The sequence below is a fragment of the Schistocerca piceifrons genome, chromosome 1 (assembly GCF_021461385.2).
Source record: "Schistocerca piceifrons isolate TAMUIC-IGC-003096 chromosome 1, iqSchPice1.1, whole genome shotgun sequence".
Classification (NCBI taxonomy): domain Eukaryota; kingdom Metazoa; phylum Arthropoda; class Insecta; order Orthoptera; family Acrididae; genus Schistocerca; species Schistocerca piceifrons.
Window position 1 is genome coordinate 846,332,139 of NC_060138.1, and position 26,632 is coordinate 846,358,770.

Below are 26,632 nucleotides of genomic sequence, written 5' to 3' on the forward strand. Positions count from 1 at the left end.
ATTCTGTTTGGTTGATTTCTGTCAGTGGGAGGAAGATGTTCTCTAGGTGACACTTGTACTCGTGCACTGTCATTTTGAAAGATGGATTCATTGTTGAAATGTAGATTGTAGGGTGTTCAAGAGTAGGTTGGAGGATCCATTACTGCATTAAATTACCTTAAATAATGATGAGAGATATCCAACATCCATAGATCATACTAATCCAAAAACATGTCTGACCCATCTCTCTGTTGAACCTGGGACTGAATGCCTGAGGTGTGCTTGGTACATGCTCCTCTACAGTGATCATAACACATCAGCCAGATATTGCACTTATGGTGAAGAGATCTCCTGCATCCATCCCAGGTGTTCCCTTACCCACTTTCACACACAATAATGTTGGAGAGTATGTATTGTTGTTCATCTAGAGACCTAGTTGATCGTATGCAGACAGCTGCATACTGTCTGGGACGACATAGCCCTCTAAATTGTCCGCAAAGAAGCAACAAGCAGTTCTGTTGCATTCTTCTTAGGGTACCGTAGATACACAATTTATTGGTAGTGGGTGATTACAGCTGATCTCTACAGCACAGAGCTCCGGTGTTTATACACTGATGAGCCGAAACATTGTGTGTTTGTCCACTTCTGGAACGCGATTCAACAGTGATGCTGCATGCTGTGGATTTGAAAAGTACTTGATAGATTTCCAGAGGTTTGTGGCACCAGATGCCTATGCACAGGGTCACACACTTCTTGCAATTTATGGATGGTTAGTTTGTGGGCGCAGAGCTGGTGCCCAATAGCGTCCCTGCTTTTGGATTCAGATAAGCCAAATTTGATGGCCGAGACATCAAAGTTAGTTCAATATCATTCTCCTCCTACCACTGCAACTTGATTCTAGCCTTGTTGCAGCAACAGTTATCCTACTGGAAGATACCATCGATATTGAGGAAGACATCAAGCATAAGGGGTCACAGGTGGTCCCAGATAATGTTCACATAGTCCACTGTTGTCATGGTACCTTCAATTATTACCAAAGGTCCCATGAAAGCCCAGGTGAATGTCCCCCAGAACATAATACTGCTCCCAGTGGCATGCATCCATGGCATGCTGCATGTTTCAAGCAGCCGTTCACCTGGGTGGTGGCATATATGGACACGGCCATTGACCTGCTTTAACAATAAACAGGATTCATCCAACCATGCGATGCAATTACATTGATCTGCGGTCCAATCTCAATGATCCCATGCCCACTGTAATCATCATTGTCGATGTTGTTGGGGCAACATGTGAAAACCTACATGCCCTCTGCTGCAGAACACCATGTTCAACACTGTTTACTGAATGGTGTTCTCCAAAACAGCCTGTGCTAGCGCTATACTCTGCCATCAGATCTGTCACAGCTTGCCGCTTGTTCTGTTTTAGAGAGCAGACAAGCCTCCAATTCCTATGTTCTGTCATGAAGGGTGGACGTCCATCTTTTTGTCTCCTACTCATGGTTTTAGCATTTTTCAGCCATTTTTCCATAGATACACATGACAGTAGCACATGAAAAGCCAGCCACCTTCACCGTTTCTGAGATGCTCTCTCTCAAGCACTGGGCCATAACAACTTGGCTTTTGTCAAAGTCACTTAAGTTGACAGATTTTTGCATTTGTGCCACTTATCATCATTAGAGTGATTCCCCATTCATCTCTGCTCCATTCATATACTCCTCGTACCATGTCATGTGCTCTCAGCACCACCAGGCAGTATACAGCCTCGCAATGGGCAGCGGTCATAATGTTTTGGCCCATCATTGTATCGTGAAGTAGCTGATATTGTTCACCAGTTTGGTGGGCAACTTCGGTTTGTGTTAACAGATGATACATAAAAAACAAGCTGAATTGTGTAATTCGCGATTGGAGACTGCAAAGAGAATATGCAGGTTTGCTTTCACCTCAATTACTCAGTTGGTTGTACATATTTATTTACTATAGCCAAATCAATATTGTTCAAGATCCTACCTGTTGAAAACAAACAAGCTATTAAAGTCAGTAGAATAGCACAAAACCTTTTTAGCAATTTATTACTTTCAGCTTAAATAATATATTGAAACACCATGCTATCTTAACATAATCACTCAAGTGACACAATTAACCAAATGGAAAGTCGTCATTGTGTGTTTTTGTAGGTCTACTATGCAGTGCCAATGCAAAATTCCTGCTGTAGCAGGAAAGAGGTAGCTGGTGGTCTTTGAAAATGAAATTACAAACTGGGATTATGGTTCCATGTTAGCTGTAGAGTATTTCAGAACAAATGAAAATTTGTGCCAGATTGGGACTCGAAACTGGATTTCCCACTTGTCATGATCAGTCACCTTAGCCAGTTTGGCACTTCCAGGAGCAGCCCAAATCTTAGTTTGTCCTCGTGCCTATCCTCCCTTGTGCTCGTACTTTATATTGTGACTACTGCACAGGGTGAGACACTGTTTCCTCTCGTCACTGGCTTGCTATGGCATGAGATATTGCAGTTCAGTGTCTGAAACATGTGGACAATCAAGTCCCGATCCTGCACAAATTTTCAGTTGTTCAGATATAGTCTATAGCTGATGCCGAACGATAATCACAATATGGAAATTCATTCTTAATTGAATGTGGCTGTTCATCATCAGAGCAGTCTCAGAAACTGCACTGCAGTAATTCATCCCATAATGATGAACTAAAACAGTCTCTCTCCCTGTGTGGGAATCATGGTAATATGGTACAAGTACAGTGGAGAGCAGACAGCAGGTGTGTGGGACTTATGGTAATATGGTGCAAGTACAATGGAGAGCAGACACCAGGACAAATGGGGATTTGGACCACTCCTGGAGGCATTCTCGGATAGCCTAAATGGGTAAGAGGACTGCTTGCAACAAGCGGGAAATCCAGGTTCAAGTCCTGGTCCAGTACAAATTTTCATTTGTTATAAAAAATTCTACAGCTGATGTGGACCCACAATTGCAGTTTGAGAATTCATTCTTAATTGGATATGGCTGTTGATCATCAGTGCAGTGTCTTAGATACTGTGCTCTGCAGTTGTGGTCTCTGCTTTAGACTCGGTGTGCACACCATCGCTCAGTGTAATTGCCATAAATGTGCAATGATTTCTGTTTGTTTATTTGTAAACATAATCAAAAAAAATTCATGAAGCAACAGAATCCAGTGTAACCAAGTCATTTTCAGTTAAAATACTGGAACTGATATGTAACTATTGTAGGATGTGCAAGGCAAAAATTTCTTGCTTATTGGCAATGACCATGGAATGCAATTTTGATAGTTGAGTAATGCAGGTGATCAGACTGGATGCTTACAGACGTGTCATCTGTCAGAGGCATATCTAGATGTATAAGGGATCCCATATCACTCCAACTGCACACGCCTCATACCATTAAAGAGCCTCCACCAGCTTGAACAGATCCCTAATGACAGGCTGGGTCCATGGATTCATGAGGTTGACTCCATACCCATACCCATCTGCGCAATACAATTTGAAACGAGACTCGTCCGACCAGGCAACATGTTTCCAGTCACCAACAGTTTAATGTCAGTGTTGATGAGCCCAGGCAACACACACAGCTTTGTGTCATGCAATCATCAAGAGTACACAAGTGAGCCTTCGTCTCCAAAAGCCCATATCGATGAAGTTTTGTTGAGTGGGTTGCGTACTGACACTTGTTAATGGCCCAGCATTGAATTCTACAGCAGTGTGCAGAAGGGTTGCACTTCTGTCACATTGCGTTATTCTCTTCAGTCGTCGTTGGTCCCGTCTTGCAGGATCTTTTTTCATCCGCAGCAATGTTGGAGATTTGATGTTCTACTGGAGTCCTGATATTCATGGTACACTCATGAAATGGTCGTATGGGAAAATCCACACTTCATTGTTACCTCGGAATGCTATGTTCCATCACTTGTGCGCTGACTGTAACACCACATTCAGACTCACTAATTTTGATAATCTGCCATTGTAGCAGCAGTAACTGATCTAACAACAGCACCAGACACTTGTCGTCTTATGTAGACATTGCCAACTGCAGCACCATATTCTTCTTGTTTACGTATCTCTGCATTTGAATACACATGCTTATACCAGTTTCTTTGGTGCTTCAGTGTAAGTACCTGCTTGGATGATGCCAAGCTGCATCACAAAATAATAATAATAATAATAATAATAATAATAATGGAAGCAATCACTGACGACACCAATTGGTTTTTGTTTATAATTTTGGAGCCTTGCAGCAGTGGAAAAATTATTGAAATAATGCAAACTGTTTAGAATTATTCCTGTGTTATAGATTGAGAAGCAAAAAGAATGTGAGATGGCGCAGTATTGCACATTTGCTAATTTGTGCATTTTTATGTTAATATCAACATTTGATGTCAACTATTAGTGATAAGTGCATATTTTGTTAGAAGTTTCATCAAAACTTGCTGAAAATGGCATTAGCAGCGTACAAGTTCTTTCACACACTCACAGTAGGTAGCTTAATGTAATACATATTGTATCATTTTCCATCAGTTTAAGTTCTTCACAAATGCGTCCATGTATCTAAAAAGCGACATGTGTCTGTATTTCTATCAAATGTGCAGCACACATTATCAATTCCCAAGAAAAATCATACAGCAGTAAAATAGTTTATACTCAAGAAAATAGAAATAAATATAGAGAAAGAAGATGAAGAGACGGTCACTGAAATGCAAAGACAGCACATTTTCTGTTGGAGGCCCCAGAGAAATCTGGAGCATGAGGTGTTCAGAGATAGTCAGCCAGAATTCTGATGTGAAAATATTTTTGACAAGAGCTGTTATTAGTAGCATGTCAAAAAGAGAACCTTAGTATGCTGCCATTGAACACATACTTTTAGCAAATAGAGATAATGTGGTATGACAAATATGAGAGGATGAGTGTCCTCTAACAGTGGTCTTGTGATTGCTGTAATACTGAATATATGGCATCATATTGCTTAAGTAGTATAAAACTCCCTCTGTGACATGTTGCTGCTTACATTGTTGGCAGCTTGTGCCGATTGTTGGAGTTGACAATTCTGACAGTTTACTGTCCTATTATGGATTTGTATTGGCAGCCTAGAAACACACAGTTTCAGGGATGGCTCTGAAGGCGCATGCTCGACTTCTGCAAAATGTAAGAATAATAATTATTGATGACCTACGGACTTCACTTTGTAGTTGCCATGCCAGTATTAGTAGTAATAAAGTAGTAGTAGCAGCAGGAATGTATTTTGTATGAAATGTCTTGGAAATTGTGCTTCAAATTGCCTGTTTACCAGTAGAAAATTGTTCATTTCTCTCGTGTTGTCAGTTTCCATTAGTAGAAAAGATTCTGTAGTTGGAATCAAATGGAATACACATGGCATAATATATTCTTCTTCTTTTAAATGATGATGACGGTGATAATCGTGATCACCACCACCACATGTTCTCTCTGTGAGAGAAACAGTGATTGTAAGTGCCTTATTTCAGAGCAGTTTTTAGTAACAGCCAACAATTACAGCAAAATGTTGTATTGCCATTGATGACTGTTACAAAAATTGTTCTCCAGCAATATAACCTTATTACTTGTACATCAAATTATAAAATACCAACTTTATAAGAAAGGGTTAAGTAAAATATGAACAGGGTGTTGCATATGACCCAAACCACAGAACTTGTTATTGTTAATAACTTCACCTGCTGTGTAAGTGTTTGGCAAAAGGTGTGTGAGCACACTAGCTTCTGAATTATCATTCTTGCAGAGAATGACACATGTGGAGAGATGAAATACTTAACTTCGTTACACAGTCAACTCGGCAAATCTGGAGTGTTATTCTTGTTGAATAGCATGGTTCATTAGACTTTACCCTATGTTTTGTGGCCTCACACTAGCAATCCAATGTAGTGAGTTATGTATATGCGTAAGTGAATCATTCACTCTATGGTAACCAATGACAGTACCTACACCACCTAACTTAAAATAGTCCAGTTGGTCCATTGCTGAGTGGCGTCTCATCATCAACAGACTATTTAGGGTCTAGTAGTGGCTCATGTGTAGGAGGAGATTTTTTTCTTGTATCAGGTAGCCAAGATTTAGTATTGTGTTCCTAAGAGTGCTGTGTAGTGGTCGGTAGGCATATGGGGATTGGACTTGAACATATTACAGCAGTGGCTATAAAGTATGGAATGGCAAACACTTGATGGCAAGATTATGTTTTAAATACAGTGTTGTTTAATGATAGTACTGTGTTTACCAGGTTGGTGCATACATTTCATTCCCAGATTTGGAAAGTAGAGAATCTGTGATGATCATTGACTCGACCAGTAAATGTTTTCCAAGGAAAATATCAGTTGTAACAAAAATCGTTATATTTTTTGATGAGTTGATACTTGACTCCATAAAGAATGGTCCAATATGAGTATACAGGCCAGAGTCGAATATGAATATTGAGACATTGTGTGTATATATACAATAATGCAGAGGTCAGTTGCTCTGAGGAACTTGATCTCTCTCTGTGGATTTGGGACACTTCACAGGATAGATAACCAGCTTGACGCTTTCTGCTATACTCATAAATGATATAAATCTTAGTACCATACATACAAATGATAGTACCGTGATTGGCACTTGCTGCTTTCCAGTTGCTGCCAATGTAGACTATTTTCATTAGCAGGAAACATTGAATTTAACAAACCATCTACTCTTGTGTGTGACTGAATTTAACAAACCATATACTCGTATGTGTGTCAGAGGACCTGGCAGGCAGAGGTAACAACCCTACTCTTGCTACACAGAACAAAACTTTCTACTGTGATGGTAACCCAGCCATTACCATGCTGTGCGGCATCATTGTTCGTAAGAGTAAAGTTCAGAACACGACCACAGAACACTGAGGGACCATGCAAAATCACCTGTGCACCTACATGATTTTCTGTATTAATTACAATATTATCGATGCTTTATAAACTGTAGGGTGGGTACACGTTCTCCTCCTATAATGACATGGCATCTTCTGTGTGAGCGGTCCAATGCTGTTTCTCGTGCAGCTGCATGAAGACTAACGCCTTCTTACCAAATTCATTACTTATATAGGCAAAACTGTTGTATCCTTGAGACCCTGGTTCTAGATGTACCCTTTCCAGTCAGTGGCTGACACAAAAAATTTATAAGTTCACAGCTGGAGCACAATCCCGTATGCATGCTGTAGTCTCTTTAGCAGCATGCGACTCCGCTGGTCATGTTTGTAAACATAGCATGATAAGCGGTTTTGGCAAGATGTCCGATAGACGATGATGTCATGACTGTTAAACGATTCAAGCCCTGGTACTTTTTATACTTTAGGACCACATACTAGAGTAACAGAAACCCAACCATTGCCATGCTGTGCTGCGTCATCATTAGTTAGGGTAAAGATCAGAACACCACCACAAAACACTGATGGTCCATCGAGAATTGCATAGGGAATAGTAAAGGGAAAGTTTATTTAATTTCTATAGTATTGTGTGAGATCACCAGCGACTTTAATTTTCTTGCAGTTATCAACACCTTTGACCCATACTGAGACAGATTTGGATTCATTTATTTTACGATAATTCCTGGCCCTGATACCCATTGGCATGGTGGACATATCAGATTTGTCTGGTGTACAACAGGGACATGGGTAAATCGTATTACATGTCCACCATGCCATTATCAGGACCATCCAGGACATCCATATAATTACAAAACTTTACAGAAACCATATTTAAAACCTTTATTCCACCAAGTAATTACATCACCTGCCCATCCTTCATGTGTATTATGATATGGTTTTAGGTAAATGTTAACTATCTGCTGATCCCAGTATTGCTTGTGAAAATGCTGTATATAACATTTCGATACAGGATAGTTGAAAACAAGGGTACATCTAGAACCGGAGGCTCAAGGATGCAACAGTTTTGTCTGTATAAGTAATGAATTTGGTAAGAAGGCATTAGTCTTCATGCAGCTGCACGAGCAACAGCATTGGACTACTCACACAGAAGATGCCACATTATTATAGGAGGAGAAGGCGTTCCTGCTCTGCAGTTTATAAAGTCATTGATAATATTGTAATTAATAGAAGGTAGTATGTGGGTGGACAGGTGATTTTGCATGGTCCCTCGGTGTTCTGTGGTGGTGATCTGAACGTTATGCTTACGAACAATGATTCCGCACCGCATGGTAATGGGTGGGTTACTGTCGCTATAGTACTTGGTCCTAAAGTAGAAAAAGTGTCAGGGTTTGAATCATTTAACAGTCACGATGTCATCACCTATCAGCATGAGGCCTGTCCCCAACCCAATAAACTTTTGTGCCTAGGATATGGCAAAAAATATCAAATGTATTGCTCATCCCATAAATTACATTGCTCTCAGAGTGCAAATTATCGTTGAAGTAAAAGACCTTTCAATCCAGTAGTGAGATAAATTTCCTGTACCACATCATAAGGATGGAAACCTCTTCACTCTGTTATTTTCATGTTCTCTTGAACAAAAAATTCATCTGATGTATGATTCAAAGCAAACAAATTGATATATATTAGTCTTGCAGTCTGTCAGCTTTACCAATGAGCTACCAAGACATTTTACTTGGGGCTCCAACACAAAGCTGTTTCTCACAGCTATTGCATCCTTTGATTCTGTCATCACATTAAGTACCTTTCCCATTTCTGCAAATGTAGAAATCGTATGGTTTGGGTTTTCTTATGTGTATTTAGAGAATGTGTCCTTGAGCTGTGCATCAGGAAGTTAGAACTGCTGTTTGGCCATGATAAGTTGACGCTTTGTGCAGGGGCTATTGGGAAGAGCAGGAGGCAAGCATTGCCTCAACATTTGGATTGCTGATGGAGAGAAGCAGTGAAAGGAGTGTAGCACTGCCTTGTTGCCATAGTGCTGCCACCATTTCTTGTGTTTTGTGCATTTATGGAACGAGAGGTGACACACACAGGAATATTGGCTGCACTTGAAGACAAATGAATACAGTGTAACCCCGCTTTAATGTTCCCAGAATTAAATTTTTCTCACCATTTACGACATTTTTATACATTTTTTTTTTATCATTCTCATCCAAAATGTGAATCTGCACCCGATTTTGTATCAATATAATTATAATTTTCCCGTGATTTATGCAATACAGAAAAATGTTCATGGAGAAAAAAATTATGCTGGCATGATGTTGGCCATTCAGTAGTGTTTACAGATATTACGAAGCTAAGTTTCTTGACACCAGGGCATGCTACTCAGTGGATTTGAACCAGTAAACATGTAAAAGTTGGAACAACTCGTGCCATTTCTCTCGTCCATGTCAAGCCCTAATTAGCGTTGTGGCTCATTGGAGTAACTAGGTTCATTCGAATAAAGATATCATGGCCAATCACAGCCATCGTGACACCTTTGTCGAAGCAAATTTAGTGTGTTTCAGCGTTTGGCTACTTGTAGCGCTAGTCATTCACTTTGCGTTGCTCAAATGTTTTTAGTTTAAAGTTTAAACACCGTGCTGGTTTTGTATTTTTTTCATGCTGAGCAAAATGTGTTTTGCAGATTTATTCTTGCTGTGAAGTGCATTATTCATTTGTACATTTTTTGTGATGTTACAGAAACAAACAATGTGAGTGATAGTTTGTGTGTGTATGGTCCTCGATGTAATTAAGGAGGCACAGTACCTAATAACCTCAAAAAGATAACTACAGTGCAAGAGATGCAGAACAACACATATTCAAACACCACACAAAATACATATGTACATAATTGCAGTTGACAATGAGAAAAAATTCTTGAAACACATCACGTTAAGCATGAAAAAATATGTAACTAATGCAGTATTTCATTATTTAAATAATGAATGACAGCTCAAGCTTTCAAAAACATTGATTATGACTGAAATTGAGCCAAACATTCCTACTTCCCAGACAATTATCAGTTTCAGTTACATCAGCGATTTTTATCGAAGAATAAACCTTTATTAGATAATAAATAAGTCCCTGACAAGTCTTTTGATGCCTGTTATGTACACATGTATCATACATAAAGTGTGAAAATGCAATGGGGTATCCTATACATGACTTTTATAGCATAAAACAGTATTTCCCACATTTTACACCATTTTTTTGAAGTCCCTTGAAAAGTGTAAAAAGCAGAGTTCACTGTACATTCTGAAAGTGCTGATCTCTTCTGCTATTGGCAGTACTAGTAAAGAGAATCAGCATATCTTGGCCAAAGACACTGATGAGCCAAAACATTATGACCACTTGCGTAATAGCTTGTTTGTCCATCTTTGGAACGATATTCATCACTGATTCTGCATATCAGGGATCTGACAGGTTGTTGGTAGGTCTATGGAGGTATGTGGCATGAAATGTCTACATATTGATCATGTAATTACATAAATAACAGGCTGCTGATTTGCGTGTGTGGTGATAGCACCCAATAGCAAGCCAGATGAGTTCCATTACGATTTACATCAGGTGAATTTGGTTACCGAGACATCAATGTGAGTTCACTATAATGCTCCTGAAACCACTGTAGCACAGTACTGCCTCCGAGACACAGACAGTTATACTGCTGAAAGATGACATCAAGATTGGGGAAGACATTAAGCAAGAAGGGATGCAGGTGGTTCGCAGCTGTCAGTGTGTCTTTGGTTACTACCACAGGTTCCTTGCAAGCACAGTCGAATGTCTCCCATAGCATAATACTGCTCCTCACAGCCTGCACCCATGGTGCTGCACATTTCAATTTGCCATTCACCTCAATGGCGGTGTTTTTGGAGACAACCATTGACCTAGTGTAGCAAAAATGTGATACACTCAAAGAGCCAATGTGTTTCCGTAGATCAACGTTCGAATCCCAATGGTGCCATGCCTACTGCAATCCTAATTGACAATGTCGTTGGGTAAACCTGTGGACACGTAGGGGCGGTCTGCGTGGAGCTCCTGTTCAACAGTGTATGATGAACAGTGTGCTCCGAAACACTTGTGCATGTACCAGTATTGTGGTCTTTCAGTAGAGGTGCCACAGATCACCATCAGTCTTACTTTACAGGGCAGACAAGCCTTTGAACCTCACATTCTGTAAAGTGTCATGTATGTCCAACAATGTAGCACCTAGTGGTAGTTTCACTGTCTTTCTACCTCTTTCTGTAGGTGCTTACAATAGTAGCATGTGAACATTTTACTAGTTTTTCCATTTTTGGGATATTAATTGACAGGCTCTGTGTAATAATAATGTGCCCTTTGTCAAAGTCATTTATCTCAATCAATTTCCCCATTTGCAGCCCGTATCTGCACTGTGTGGTTTTCACCTGGTTTGCTTCATCTGACAGCAATAGTAGTAAGTAAATTGACAATAACGTCATTAAAAGTAAGTCAGACACAAAAATTGAAGTTGTGTGTAGCTCGGTTATTCTGTTTTTAAATACAATTCTGTGGCTGGGAGCAGTGGTGTACTCCTGTAATCTAAGCAGCAGGGAGACCGTTGTGTGGGAGAGATCCGGAAACAACTACAGATTTGGCCGTTTCATGAGCTCAGGAATGACTGTGATGCCTTCAACGAGCTCTGTAGATCAAAAGATGGCAGTGCGGAATTTTTGGCAAGTGGTGGCTCATAGTTAAGAGAACCCCAAAAAAATGGGAAACCGAAGCACAGGACTCAACAAAAAGATTGCAGAATGTACTGCAAAAGCAAAACTTCAAGAAGACGAACTCTGAAGCCGTTGGTTGGTGCCTTAAGAATTATTCCGTGCAGCAACGATCATCTGGGAAGAGCGAGGCACAGGTGGCACTTGACCAAACAATTAATTTTTATAATGTGTTATTTATTCTAAATTTGTATTACCAGATCTTCACTAGAATACTGTGTGACATACACGTGGTTTGCTCCTTCCAAAAGAGATATTAATAAGTACATCAACTACAATGTGATTAAAAATAAGTCAGACGGGGGAAAATAAAAAAAACTGGCAAAATGTTCGACACGCAGCATTGCAAGAGGATGCCAGCCTGTCAGGATGATTGCTTTCGCTGACATCTTTGGCAATAATGACTGCATGAATTGGCGGTATGTCATACAGAAAGAAAGAGCAGCTGATGCTACTGAGGACTTGCCTGCAAGCATTTCTGATAACTTCTTGATCTCTTATTCGTGATGGTATTCAGACATTCAAAAGTGATGCTGATTCTTGCAGACGATTGCAAAATAACTGCATTGTGTGTTTCCACAAAGTGATTTTTATGCCAAAATGGTGATTGTCCTACAAGTTCATGTCAGCTCCACTTGCATGCTTTCATTACTGCATCACATGCCCACAACACCATTAGGCAGCATCCAACATTGCAACGGGCAGTGGTCATAATGTTTTGTCTTATCAGTGTGTTTGTCACACTCATAATTACCAAATGTTATAATTTTTATGAGCACTACTGCACACACATTTAGTTCAGATTTCAGCACCAACTTCTCCTTTCAGGTGTTCTCGAAGAGCAGTTTTTAACTCCGTATTAATTCTTTGTTCAAATTTATTGTGGTTCTCTGGCTACAAAACTGGCTTCTCAGTTTTTGTTCTAGTTTTATTTGATAGAAAGAAGACTTGATCAAACTTCTTTCTGAGTTCTCTGACCTACTGCTTATTCTTTCAAAACACAGTGGTGTCTCATTTATTTCATTCTTCCATGGATGCTACAATTATGTAGCTAAAGCTATCTCCTTCTAAATTAAGAACTGAAGGAATTTTCGGAGGTAGTAATGACTTTTCCATGTCAAATAGTAGATATCTGAAACAAGATTTGATAACTGGGATACTGTGATGGTTTCTTTATTGTTCACAGGCTTGATTCCAGCAGAAGAGTTGAGGGCTGACATCCTTGATCTAGCTTTTCCTTCCCTAAGCATTCCCCTAGCTCACAGTTATTATTGATTGGCATCACAATTTGTTAATTTCGCCATTTCTCTGATTGAAATAACAGAGAGAATTGTGTTGAAGCTGAAGTTCAGTAATATCTTCAGCTAAAAAATGCCATCCTGAAATTTAATATCTTCATCTAAAAGAAATGCCACTCTCAAACTAACACCAAGATTGTGCCACTGGATTTCAATAGATTTTCTGAGTTAAGCCATATTTAGCCCATTGTAACAAACCATAATATGTTGATGGCCTTGAAGATGATGGCAATCAGTGCAGTCAGTGAGAATTGAATTCTAGTGGTTTTTTTTTCTGTCAATACAACCTGATAGCCACTAATGTAACACAGAATTGAAACACTAGTGTTGTTGAAGAAGCTTGCTATTGAAACCATTCCTATCTTGTAATTCTTATTTTGTCTTGTATTTTCCTCTTTTATTATTGAAAACCACTTTACTGGTATAATTAATTCTTTCAAATTACAAGACAGGATTATGGGACATCACTGACATCCAGGAGGCAAAATTCCACGTGCTGCCAATAGACATACTTAAAAGTAATAGGAGTTAGCTTTCTTAAATATCTATTGACAGTACTTGAAATTTTGCATTCCAAATGGAATACAACATGAGACATCTAGCAGATTTTAGCTCTCCCTTCACTGTAATGACAGAAGTGACACATGGTGATGTTGACTCCTCAAGACGAGGAAACATTGAGGAGTCAGCCTGATCCATGACTGTTCAGTAGCCACCCACAACACACAGAGATTGTTTGGATCTGTGTTAGAGATTAAAATATCTTGGGACAGTTGTGTACCAAATATGTATGCTTTATGGAACTGGGATCAGATGATGTGGGGAACTAGACATGCATTGTAATAACTGAGGAGTGCTCATCAAATCTTTCTGACACAATTTAGGGTGATAGATTGATGCATCATCTTCCAGAAGTTACAGGTCATATGCTGAGTGCCAGAAGTGAACAGAGCTGCACATATCTTATAAACAGTACCTGTATGATTCGCCAGGGAGACACAGGGTCAAAGAAATTAGTAGCCCTGCTGGCCTGCCACATGAGTCTCCTCATGCAGTTCACTGATGCCCTACCATCAGTAGTGACTACTAAGACTCATCAATTCGGGCAACATGTTTCAGTGGTTAGTGCATCCATTGTTGTAGTCGTGTGCCCATCCTAATCTTTACGCCCTGTGATGTGTGTTGGGCAAAAGTACGGGTGTGGAGCATTGGCTTCTGCACCCTTTAGCCAGAGGTGATTCTGCATTATATGGCAATTCAAGTCATATTGGTCTCTCATGTTGCTTCATGGTGATACGCAAATGAAGCTTAAGTTGTGACCAAATTACTGAGTTAAGTGATGGGCACTTACCTGTAATCACCATTACTTCAAAAATTTACATTAAACATGCAGTAAATAAATGGAAAGTAATGTATAGCAACAGTCCATCTGAACAATAAAAAAAAGTAAAAATGCTTAGGTTTGTTGATGATGTACCAGTTTTTGCTGAATGTATTTGGTTGGTCCACAAGTCCGTAGCATGTTGCTATGGGTTTATTTGTTGATTGTCTTTTTTATATATAATTAATTGTTGCTGTTTGAGTTTACAAATTGTCATTTGGAGATAGTGAGTGGAGCTGTGTGCAGTAAAAGATGGAGTGCTAAGAGGAGAAATCAGAAAATTTCAGACATATTCTTCTGTTTGAATTCATTCTAGGGGTGACAGCAGTGCAGAGGCAGCCAGAAACTTTTGTGCTGTGTATGGGAATAATTCCATCGGACAAAGCATGCCACAAAAATAGTTTTCTCATTTTGAGGAAGATGGTTTTGATATTTAGTTACTGTCCAAACCTTTTAGATTTGATGAAAATCATTTAAATGCTTTAATCTGCTGTTATACACGTCATTGCACTCAAGAACTGGCAGGTGTGATGAACTGTGATCATTACACCATCATGGGTACCGCATGCTCTAAACCAAAAATCACAAAAATCAGCCATCCTAAGTGCGCCATTCTTCTGTTGACCATCTCGTCACTTTGTCAACCCATGTTGTGAACGGTTTTCTGCACAAATACCAGACTGTGGCTGTGTTTTTTGATTTGGAGAAAGCCTACAAAATCTGTGGATGACTGGTACTCTCTACACATGGATTTCCGAGGCCACTTTCCTTCAGGAATTTTTAAACAATAGAGTTTTCATGGTCCATGTGGGTTCTGCCTTGTTGGACACCTTTATCCAGGGAAATGGGATGCATCAGGGCTCCGTCCTGAGCATCATGGCCATTAACCCTATTATGGCCTATCTCCCATGAGGCATCTCTGGTGCTCTTTTTGTCGACAATTTTGTGATCTATTGCAGTTATCCACAGACTGGAGCGGTATCTTCAGCGATGTCTCGATCAGCTTTACTCATGGGGCATCAACAATTGCTTTAGCTTTTCCACTGGCAAAATGTTCGTATGAATTTCTGGCAGCGCAATGGGCTTCTTCCACCATCTTTACATCTGGGGCCTGTTGCTCTTCCATTTGCTGAAACTATAAAATTCCTCAGGCTCATGCTTAATAGGAAACTTCTTTGGTCCTCCCACGTGTCTTACCTGGCCGCCCGCTGTATGCGGTCCTTCAGTGTCCTACGTGTCCTACGTGTCCTAAACAGTAGTCCCTGGAGAGCAGATCAGGCCACCCTCCTTCGTTTGTACCACCTAGACTATGAGTGTTTCATTTATGTGTCTGCAAGTCCATCCTTCTGACGCCATCTAAATACAGTCCACCATCGTGGAATCCATTTGGCCACTCGTGTCTTTCACACTAGCCCAGTTGAGAGTCTCTACGCAGAAGATGCTGAACTACCGCTGTCAGACCGGCATGTGTTTCTACTTGGCAGATTCGCATGCTGTTTGTTTGAAGTTCACTTTTGGCTATTGCTCCAGCAGCTTAACTTCATGCTCCCTGCCACTTCCCTGGTGGGTGTGAACCCTTCACCACCTTGACTTAGTATGGCGGCCCATGTTCACCTTGGACTTTATTCACTTACTAAGGAAACTACTCCAGATTTGATGTATCACTGTAAGTTTTTCAACCTTTGCACGGCACTTAGCAATAGTACCTTTGTGTACACTTATGGCTCTTGGACTGTCTGTGGTGGTAGATGTGTGTGTTCATCATTGGCACTGACGATTTTTGGTATCAACGTCTGGAACACTGCTCAGTATTTACAACAGAGCTCTTCACCCTGTATTAGGTCATGCAGTACATATGGCAACACAGGCTTCTCAATTGTGTCATCAGATCTGATTTTCTCAGTGACCTTTGTAGCCTGTGTGTGCTGTACACAGTTCATCCCTTACTGCAACAAATCCAAGAAAGCTTCCACTTGCTCACCCTTGAAGGAGCCACCTTCTTTTTCACTAGTTCTTCCATTCCTTCCGCTGATCTCCTTGTTGCCATCTGTCAGCAGGTGGTGTCTTTTTGGCATCAACACTGGTCTTCCCTTAACAGGAGCAAGCTCCGGGGAATTAAGCCTCTCCCAGCAGCTTGGCTGACCACCTCTCGGCCCTCTCACCTCAAGGAGATCATTTTAGCCAGGTTGCGTATTGGGTACAGTTGTTTTAGCCATCACCATTTGCTAAGTGGTGATCCCCCACAAGCTTCTGCTCATTGTCATCACCTTTGACTGCTTGCCATTTCCTTACTGTATGCCCTTTATGTAACCACTTACATTCTTATGTATATTTGCCATCTTGAGTGATCACCCATTTTAACAAATGATGGACGGACTGTGATCCGCATTTTACTTTTTATCCATCGTAGCAATATGATGAAGAACATTTAATCTTTAGTTCGGAACCTGTGTTGTCTCTACGGTGTATTTTGTGGACCTTTGACCAAGAGGATGGCCTTGATCTTAGCCCTCTTTTCTACCATTGATTGAGCTTTACATGTAGTAGCTTTTAACTACTTTTTTGCCTTAGTGTTCTAAGTTTCTGACATGGTCACATGTGACCTTAGTCTTTTTGCACCCTAAAATGAAACAGAACAAAAATCAGCATGAGGCCATATGTGCATCTCTGCGTGTTCATCATCAATTGGCTCATGAACAACATTGACCATTCCTGTCCTGTATCATTATTGGTGATGAGAGATGGTGTCTTTATGCTAACATAAGAAAAGAAAGTAATGGTTGAGCGCAAAGAAAACAGCAACTCCACTACAAAGTCATGTCTGCATCCTCAAAAGATGTTATGCATTTTGTGGAACAGCGGCAGTGTGGTGTAGTACAAATTGCTTCCCCGAGGTGTAACCATCACCGCTTACGTTTGTTGTCAACAACTGAGACATCTTGCTGACACAATCCTAGAACAATGACCAGGGAGATTGCATGATGTGGTGCCACTCCATGAAAATACCCATCCGCATTGTGCTAGACTGACAAAAAGCACTATATAGGTGTTGGATTGGGACGTCATTCTGCACCCACTTTATTCATCTGATCTTCTGCTCTCAGATTTTCACCTTTTTCCATCTGTATCAAACAACCTTCAAGGAACTTCCTTCCCAGATGAAAATGTGCTCTGAACATGGCTCAATAAGTTCTTCACCTCAAAGCCACATGATTTCTACAGTAGCAGAATCGGAAAGTTACCCCAGCATTGACAGACTGTTGTAAACAGTATTGATGACTAAACTTTCTATTATGTATATCTGTTGCGTTTATCAAAGATATGGAAAACACTATGAACTTATGCACCAGCTCAAGAAATCGTGGATCTTGTGTTTCAGAAAAATCCAGCAAAACTCCAAATCTGATGGAACTTTCATTGTCCCTAATTGTTTCCACCAATGATTTCAAAAACACTACTACCAGATGTTCTCCTGTAGGGTATATGGGAATAGAACCACTGTGGGAACTAAGTCAGTGGAGGACCGTGGCTTATCATGCTACATGGGATATTTATCATTTTAGTGTTGCTCAAATCAAATGAATGAATGATGAGAGTGAATTAAGTGAGCTTGAAATGAAATTAGGACCAACCTGTTAGAAATACTGAACTGAGAATGAAGTGAATGTTTCAATACTAATGAAAATTTATATCAGACCAGGACTGGAATTTTCCGCTTTTCGCAAACAGGAGACATCAGTGAGTATGAAAGTTTAAGTCAGGCTTCGAAATGAACGTGTATATTGCTAAAAGTGGGAAATAGGCTTTTAATCGTGATCCAGCAAATAATTTTCATTAGTCACAACATACTCGTACTTAACATTGCATGAACTGATAGAATGACGAGTTGAGAAGTCTTCGGTAAAAGAGAAAGAATCATATGGATTTTTATCAGGGAATATAGGATCATAAAATTGCACATTGCTCTTCCATAGTAAATGTAATAGGTAAAAAATGACAGAAAATAGTACAGGAAGAAGATTAATATTTCGGTATTTTTGACAAAGTAGGTAAGACAGAGAATGGCAAGAAATACTGACTAATGGAGAACTTGAATTGTTGTCAGCCATTCGTAAGATAGAGAAATTACGAGGGTGGCTTGAAAAGTTCTCGGAACAGAATAGAAAAAAGTACTTACATCACTGAAACTTTTTATTTTTCAATGTAGTCTCCTTGCAAATTACTGCACTTGGTCCAATGATGTTCCAGTGCCTTGATCCCATCTCGAAAATGAGTTTCCTCCAGGCCTGCAAAATAGTTGTCAACTCTGGCTATCAGTTCTTTGTTTGAAGTGAATCTTCATCCACCAAGAAAAATTTTCAGCTTCGGGAAGAGAAGGAAGTCTGACGGAGCCATACCAGGTGAATAAGGCAGATGTGGCAACAATTCATACCTTTGTTTGTGTACTTTTCCTATGGCAATGACACATGTGTACAGGAGCTTGTTGTCTTGATGGAAGATGACTTTCTTCCTTGCTAAACCTGGCCTTTTTTTGCATATCTTTTGTTGCAATTTGTCCAGGAGGTTAGCATAGCATTCTCCAGTAATTATTTGCCCAGTGGGGAGGTAATCTACAAACAGAACCCCATCAAATCCCAGAACACTGATGCCATGACCTTTCCCGCCGAAGGAATTGTCTTTGCTTTCTTTGGTGGCGGAGAATCAGCATGTTTCCACTGCTTTGACTGTTGTTTTGCCTCTGGGGTATAGTAATGCACACAAGTTTCATCTGTGGTCACAAACCGGCGCAAAAAATCTTGTTTGTTTCTCCTAAAACGGGCCTAACATTGTTCTCGTGCATTTTTGATCCAGCATCCAGAGCTGCAGCACCCATCTTGCAGATAATTTTTTCATTTTTAATTCTTCAGTTAAAATGTGATATACCCTTTCAGATGACATCTGGAAAGCATGAGCAATTTCAAGCACTTTCGATTGCTGATCCTCCATGACCATTTTGTGCACTTTTGCAATGATTTCTGGAATAGTGACACATCTTGGCTGACCACTGCGCGGATCATCATCTAAGCTCTCCCAACCAAATTTAAATTAGTTTTTCCACTTGGAAACAGTTGACTATGAAGGAGCGGAGTTCCTCAGTGTATTCTGGAAATCGGCATTAATGCCCTTTGCTTTCATTCCTTTCTTGATAAAGTACTTAATCACTGCTCAAACCCTCCCCCCCCCCCCCCCCCCCCCCGCCCCCCTGCCCTCCATCTTTGCGAATCACTACGTGGGAACAACAACAGAGCCACATCACCATCACAGCTCTCTTCCAAGGGCACTGATGTGGCTTGTGTTTTCAGGCAACAGTCCAATGAATATCATGTGAACAACTCGTTGTGCTAGTGCTGACCTCTTGTGGCGATTCTGAGAACTTTCCAAACCACTCTCAGAAGAAGAAGAAGGAGGAGGAGGAGGAGGAGGAGGAGGAGGAGGAGGAGGAGGAGGTGGTGTAGTAGCAGCAGCAGCAGCAGCAGTAGTAGTAGTAGTGTCCTCGGCGTCTTTTGCCATGGCATATCTGAATAAAGTCTTCTCAGTTTTCAGGCCATGTTTATTTGAATAAATTACTCAAGCTTTCCATGGCAGTCTCTGCCATCGTCGTCAGGAGTAAAAACCACTAACTGCCAGAGCTGGCACAGTTTGCTGCTTATATAGGCATGATTGCAGCATCAAGCAGCAGTCAGAGAGGGCCAAATTGAAGTGTGAATGGAAGATGAGTTTTGCAGCTGATAGCAGCTCTGGTCTGCCACGGAACTGAGTGACAAGTGGCACGAGGGGTTGACGCCATGTTTTGAATTGTCGCTCCCACCTCTCTACACGCATCAAGCATCCGTCTCTGGTTTCTTTCGATATCTAAAGCCTGCCCCCAGGTGCTACTCATTGTGTACACCCTAGTCTCTGTCGCTGTTTTTTCTGATCTCAGCTACCTCCTATACAACAGAGTAACAGTACAGTGATGCAAGAGCCGAGACTCTCATCTTCTTAAACTGTATTTTGTGTCCATTTTCCAGGCAATACGTGGTGACGGCCAATTTTTCAAGCTGCCTTTTTTCAATATTCTGCTTGTGCTCTGTACAACGCTCCACACCTGTGTGAGTTGTTTGACCTGTATAGATGCTGCTGCATTTGCAAGGGACGTCATTCACATTTGGCACACAAAGAGCTATGTCATCATTAGCAGTGCGCAGCATATCTCATATCTTGGGAGCAGACTGTAACACTGGTGTCAGTCCAGTCACTGCACCACACATCCTAACTTATTGCTCTTTGCCCCATAGTTCGGCAGGAAAGCAGCTGGCTTTGCCTCTTCTGCTGATTTACAATTCATCCTTCATTGGTGGCATCTGAAAGTCTGTGCAACGTCTCTCATGCTATAACCATTCTCTCTGAACAAGTCTCAGACTCTGCAGTACACACTGTAGATGGTCTTCATCAGAAATAATCTTCGCTCTGTGTACTGATGTGCTCAGATCCACTTTTTTTTGTGTACAGGGTGGTGCAAACTATCGGTGTTCAAGTACCAGTCAGTGTGCATTGGTTCCCTGTACACTAAATGACCAAGCTGGCCTCTTGCCTTCCTCTCAACTAAAACAGCCATGAATGGTAGCTTGCTATCCACCTCGATCTCAGTAGTAAGTTTAATTTTGAGATGGACACCGTTCATGTGAGCGACAAACTGCTGCAGTGCATTTTCACCGTGAGGCCATATCAGGAAGGGGTCTTGAAGCTTCGGAAGTAAGATGGATGCAACACTGCAGACTTCAGAGCCTACTCCATAAAGAATTTTATGAGTGCTGGAGACAGTGGTGATTCCATCGTTGTATTATCCATCCTGTCATAATATTCGCTGTGGTACAAAAAGTACATTGTCAAAACATGACAGAGCAACTTTCCAATTCCAGGTGGAAACTGTTGGACTAAAAGATCCAACAAGTCTTATACTGGCACATTATTAAAAACATTACAAACATCTAGACTAACCATTGTGTCTTCTCAAGCTATTTGCATTTTCTTAAGTGTTTCAACAAGTATCTGCAGCTTTACAAACTGGAGTTCACAGTGTTCCAGTTTTGGTGCTAATAACCCTACTAGTTGCTTTGCCAGTCTGCAGATGGACAAACTGATTGCACTAACTGGGCCTAAGAGAGACATTTTGCTTATGTGTCTTCGGCAGTCCATAAAGCCTGGGAGATCTGGGGGCACGAGGCATCAGTTTCTTCACCATTTCATCTGGTAAACCAGAGTCCTTTAATAACTTCCCTCTCGTTCTGATGATTGCGTATATTGGGTTGCGATTAACATTCCAATATGTGTCATCTTCTAATAAATGCAGCTCCTTCAGGTGGTAGTCTTCAGTGTTAAGAACCTAGGTGGCATTTCCTTTGTCAGCTGGCAAAACAACCCAGTCCTCGTTCTCACGTAAGAATCATATGGCGCATCATTCTGCCTAGTTAATACTAGATTTCAGTGGCTTATCTTTTGGGGGCTGGTAGTTAGCCTGACATCCTCAGCTGCATTGTGCAATAGATGCTGAATGCATCTCTCTCTTCTGCTAACAATATCCAAAAATTGATGACTCTCAAATGGGTTTCTGACAACAAGATCTAGCTCCTTGTCAGTCACGTCAGCTGTCTCACTATGCCATGATTAGTTGTCTTCAAAAGTTAGTACACTGCAGCAATTTTAATCTGGCACTTAACTATAGCGAAGCAAAAATTACCTCCTTGTCCTTGCAACGTGAACTGAGAACAATGTTCAAGCCCACCCCTAAGGTATGAGATGCTGAACTCTGTTAAAGACAACATAGTTCTTCATGTGCCTGATGCATATGGTACCCCTCACAAACGTGACAGCGTCTTTATAGGTCAAGCAGTTCACACAGTTGTGAAGTATTGTGCTGAGCACAAGTGGAATATTGAACAAAGGGAATTTGACAAGCCGGCCATAGCTGAGTATTGGAAAATGGACACAAAATACAATTTGAAAAGATCAAAGTCGTGGCTCATGCATCAACATATTGGAATTCCATTATACAGTAGATGGCTGAGATTAGAATAAACAGCAACAGTTTTAACAAAGACCAGGGTCACACACCTGGTAGTGTGTGCGGACAGGCTTTGGATGTCAAAAAAAGGAAAGACGGGTGCTTGACGCTTGTAGGGAGGTGGCAGTGGCAGTTTCAAATGTGGCATTGACCTCTCGCACCTCTTGACATCATTCACCTTCTGTACATTTCATTTCAGCCTTATATGATTTTTGCCATATGCTGTGATTGTGCCTGTGTGTGTGTAACAATGTGCCAGTCCTGTCAGCCAGTGGTTATATGACTATGGCAGAGATAGCTAGAGTATTTTATACAAATTGATGCAGCTTGACAACTAAGAAGATTTTATTCAGTAGTAGTAGTAGTAGTAGTAGTAGTAGTAGTAGAAGTTGTTGTTGTTTTAGCCTGTGCTTATAAACAAATAGAGAAATGGTACTTCAATGTTAATGATTAAAAATTATCAAATTTAAAGTGAGTATATTAATAAGTGGAGTAGTTAGTTGAAGCTCGTCATTGCGTTCGATTTTTCAGTGACTGAATGGCCAAATGGCTGTTTCTTCATAACAAGGCCGCTTGTTCCATATAAATGTTCCAAGTTCAGAAACAGTTTCTGATTAAAGTTAGCACACACATCAAATGACTCAGTACACTAATTTCATGTGAAAGAAAATTTTTAAAGTTGAAGTAAAAGAAGATCTCAATGGAAGTAGTGAAGATGGACCCATTTGAAGAGGTGATTCAGGACTACTTTACTGTGTAGATACCTGCTGCACAACTTCATGATAAATACTATCTTTACCATGAGAACAAAAAAATTATTAAAATTAGTGTTTCTTATAGACCTCGTTGATGTATGAATAAAAAAATACGAACAGTGAACAAGTTTCCTCTTTTCTACATGGTGGGATTTTGTTGACTGTTGTTACACCTGAGCCTCATTTATCATCTGACTTTTGGATATTCTGTGAGGCTATAAATAAGGCATTAACAGACTGTAGTTGATTTCCTTCCCAGTGTGAATAAGTTTGTACTTCAGAAATACAGAACACTTTTAAACACCTACTTTGCCTACTATTTACTGCACTGCTGTTCATCAGTGAAATCCCTTCTTTAAGTTATGACTTTCATATTATGCATTTCATTTTTAAAGGCATCTGTTTTAATTTTTTTTTTTTATTTTTGTACAGTTTGTGCTGTGTGATATCGTCCTTTCTAATAGGTGAGGTAGGATTTAATGTTGGGAGATATAAAAAGGAAATTATGAGTTGTTGATAGAATGCAAAAATGGCTTTGTATGACTGAGGAAACTGAAATGAAGACTCAGTTAGGGTGGAAGTGATGTTGTATTTTTTGCTAGAGGAAATGGAGAGGGATAGTAACAATATATGCTCTCAAGCATTCTGACAAATTTACTTCATCTCAGTTTCTCACAACATTCCACAAGCAATATCTGTATAATTACCTTCCATAGTGATGTGTTTGTCAATCTGTTTAGTGCCGTTTGAGTTGCAGATAACAGTCCTGGCTCTACTTAAATCCATGCAGACAGATATATTTACAATTTCGGTGATTACCATACCATAGGTTGTTTCTGATGTAGAGTTTCTGAGTTTGATTCATAGTAACTTCCTCACATTTTCTTGTGGTTAAAATATCTGATCATAATGTCAACTGAGTAGCTGCCTGAATCCGCAAAACACTGCCATGGTGTCAAGCATAAGGCTTACACCATGTTGGGAGGGACGTCTCCAGATGGTGTGGCAGCAAGTGGAGGATAAAATAGTTGTTTCCTTCTAAAATTTTATTGATAAATTAAGAGACAGAATTGCCAGTCAGTACTAGATTTCAGGAGCTGAAATGTGCAGTAGTGCCAACAAACACAGAAAAATAAAAGTGACACACTATCCTAGCTTTTGGAACTAATAATTACTTACTTGGGATAGAGAGAGGGATAGGTTGGGGAAGGCTGAAAAGGAAGGTCATATGACTCTGATCATTGATGAGAAGGAACCATCTTTTGTGTGACTACATATTTTGCTTCTTGAAGATATGTGCTGGCTGGAAATTCTGTCTCCTAATTTATTAGTTTTCTTGATTAAATCTTTCAGTGATATAATTGTACAAGTGGAAGAAATGGGAGAAGACTGGCTCATAATGTGTTTGATTACTGGTAGGCCAGGGCTGAGTCAGTTTTTAGCAGACTAGAAGTAGGTGATTCATTCTTCTACTTCTGACATGGAAGATTCTTAAAATAGCCATAATTAGGGGAGAATTTCAACTGAACAAAGGTCCATACAAAATTGTCATAGTCATTGGCATCTATATCTGAATCACATGTGTCTTATGAACTCAGAATTGAAACCCATGTTATAACCAGTATTCACAATAATTAAATGTTCACTGACGCTATGGGTTCAGCACTGTTCCTCCCTCTCTATTGTTATTTTTTTCATAAAAATTATGTGTAATAGGTTCTTTTTGCAATTGTTCTGGCATCATTCATTTATTTATTGTAGCACTGTTTAAAACCAAATCCAATATATAGAACAGTTTCCTATTACACTTGTTTGCTATCCATGAAGTCTATCTCATTGTGACAAAAGCAGTGAAATTTTCTTGAAACTGGTGTTTCCTTGTAGCTTTCATAATATCAGAGAAACTAATGTTAACAACACACACATCCATATCAGCAGTTGAATATTTATTATGTGCAATTTGCCTCCTTTCCTCTCTCTCTCTCTCTCTCTCTCTCTCTCTCTCTCTCTCTCTCTCTCTCTCTCCCCCTCCCCCTCCCTCCCTCCCCTCTCTCAGGTTTTTGCACTCACCTCAGAATCTTGAATTTGCATACCATTGATTCTTGACTTCTGCTGTTGCATTCCATCTCCTACATTGCCACTGGCATACCTTTTTTCTTATCATTGCCATTAAGTAATGGCATGCTATTGTGTCTGTCCATGAACACTTTTTTATGGTCACTGTGTCTTCATTGTGATGCAAGGACCACCTATTGAACTGAAATTATTGTCATATCTAGTTGTGGGCAAGATAGTTCACACTACAACTGAGCCTACAGTTTAAATTGTCAAATAATAGTTTGTGTATGAGATTTGCTCAATACCATTTTCATGGTGTATTTGTGCACATTATGAGGTGGGGGTGAATAAAACTCATCCTAACATTGTAATTCATCACAACACAAAATTAAAAGCTTAATTCATGGCTGCCATTTTAGATGCCCAAACGCCTGCTGCTACTACTTGTATTTTCAATATAAATTGTTTTATGACACATTTTTCCAGTAAGTACAAAATGATCTGAATTAGCTTCTGCTTTGTATTACAGGAAGAAGAAGCACTGTTGAATGAGATGGAAGTGACAGGCCAGGCATTTGAAGATATGCAGGAGCAAAATTCAAGACTGATACAACAGTTGAGGGAGAAGGATGATGCTAACTTCAAACTCATGACAGAGCGTATAAAATCCAACCAGCTTCATAAACTGGCCCGAGAGGAGAAAGATGTGCTTAAGGAACAGGTATGCATTGGAATGTGAAGTGTTGGTTGTATTGTATTGTATGCTGTCTATACAGATGTGAGATTAAAAATATTTAAGTAAAAGATGAGAAAATAAAGTCAATTGCAAAATACAGTAGGAAGATCTTGTTTTATGAAAGTACAACACTCATTCAGGAAAGCTTTTGAGTGTGTCAAATATTTTCCAGTGAAATATTTCCTGGTCAATGAAATGAAACCCAGGTTTTCATTTGGGTTTTTATACAAGTATATTATTTAGGTTCTTCTATGTTTTGTTGGTATGTGTAATCAGTATTATCAGTGAACAGTGGGTTTATGTAGCCATTAGTTTTTTTTTTAACTTGCTTATAGTGTGTTGTTTGGTGTACAAGGGCCTCTCTTTTCCAACAAGATGCTGTTCACATTGATAGCTCCTCAAAATAAAGAAACCGTAATATTATAATTGCCCGCTTCAAACAGAATTGAGAAATATTAAAGCAGGTACCATGTAAATATTTGGTCATTGAGTAATTAATCTGTTCCTGTCTGCAGTGTCATTTGTGCTTCATTATTAAACTGATTACAGATCATCCCAGTATTACAAAGCATATATTTCTACACATACTGTGGATGACAATTAAGTACATTTCATTTCATACTACACACAAACTTTTTCAGTTATGATTACTGTTTGCAGTAGCCACAACATATT

The 26,632-nt window shown here is 39.9% G+C and overlaps 1 protein-coding gene across 3 annotated transcripts in view; it reads left to right on the forward strand.

The window, feature by feature from the left end:
- Positions 1–26,632, forward strand: part of LOC124715465 (E3 ubiquitin-protein ligase Bre1) — a 274,712-nt gene that overhangs the window by 221,745 nt on the left and 26,335 nt on the right. For all 3 annotated transcript variants that reach the window (XM_047243098.1, XM_047243099.1, XM_047243100.1), the window contains one exon: positions 25,751–25,942. In XM_047243098.1, the coding sequence (XP_047099054.1) occupies positions 25,751–25,942 (192 nt within the window). The remainder of the gene's footprint in view (positions 1–25,750; positions 25,943–26,632) is intronic.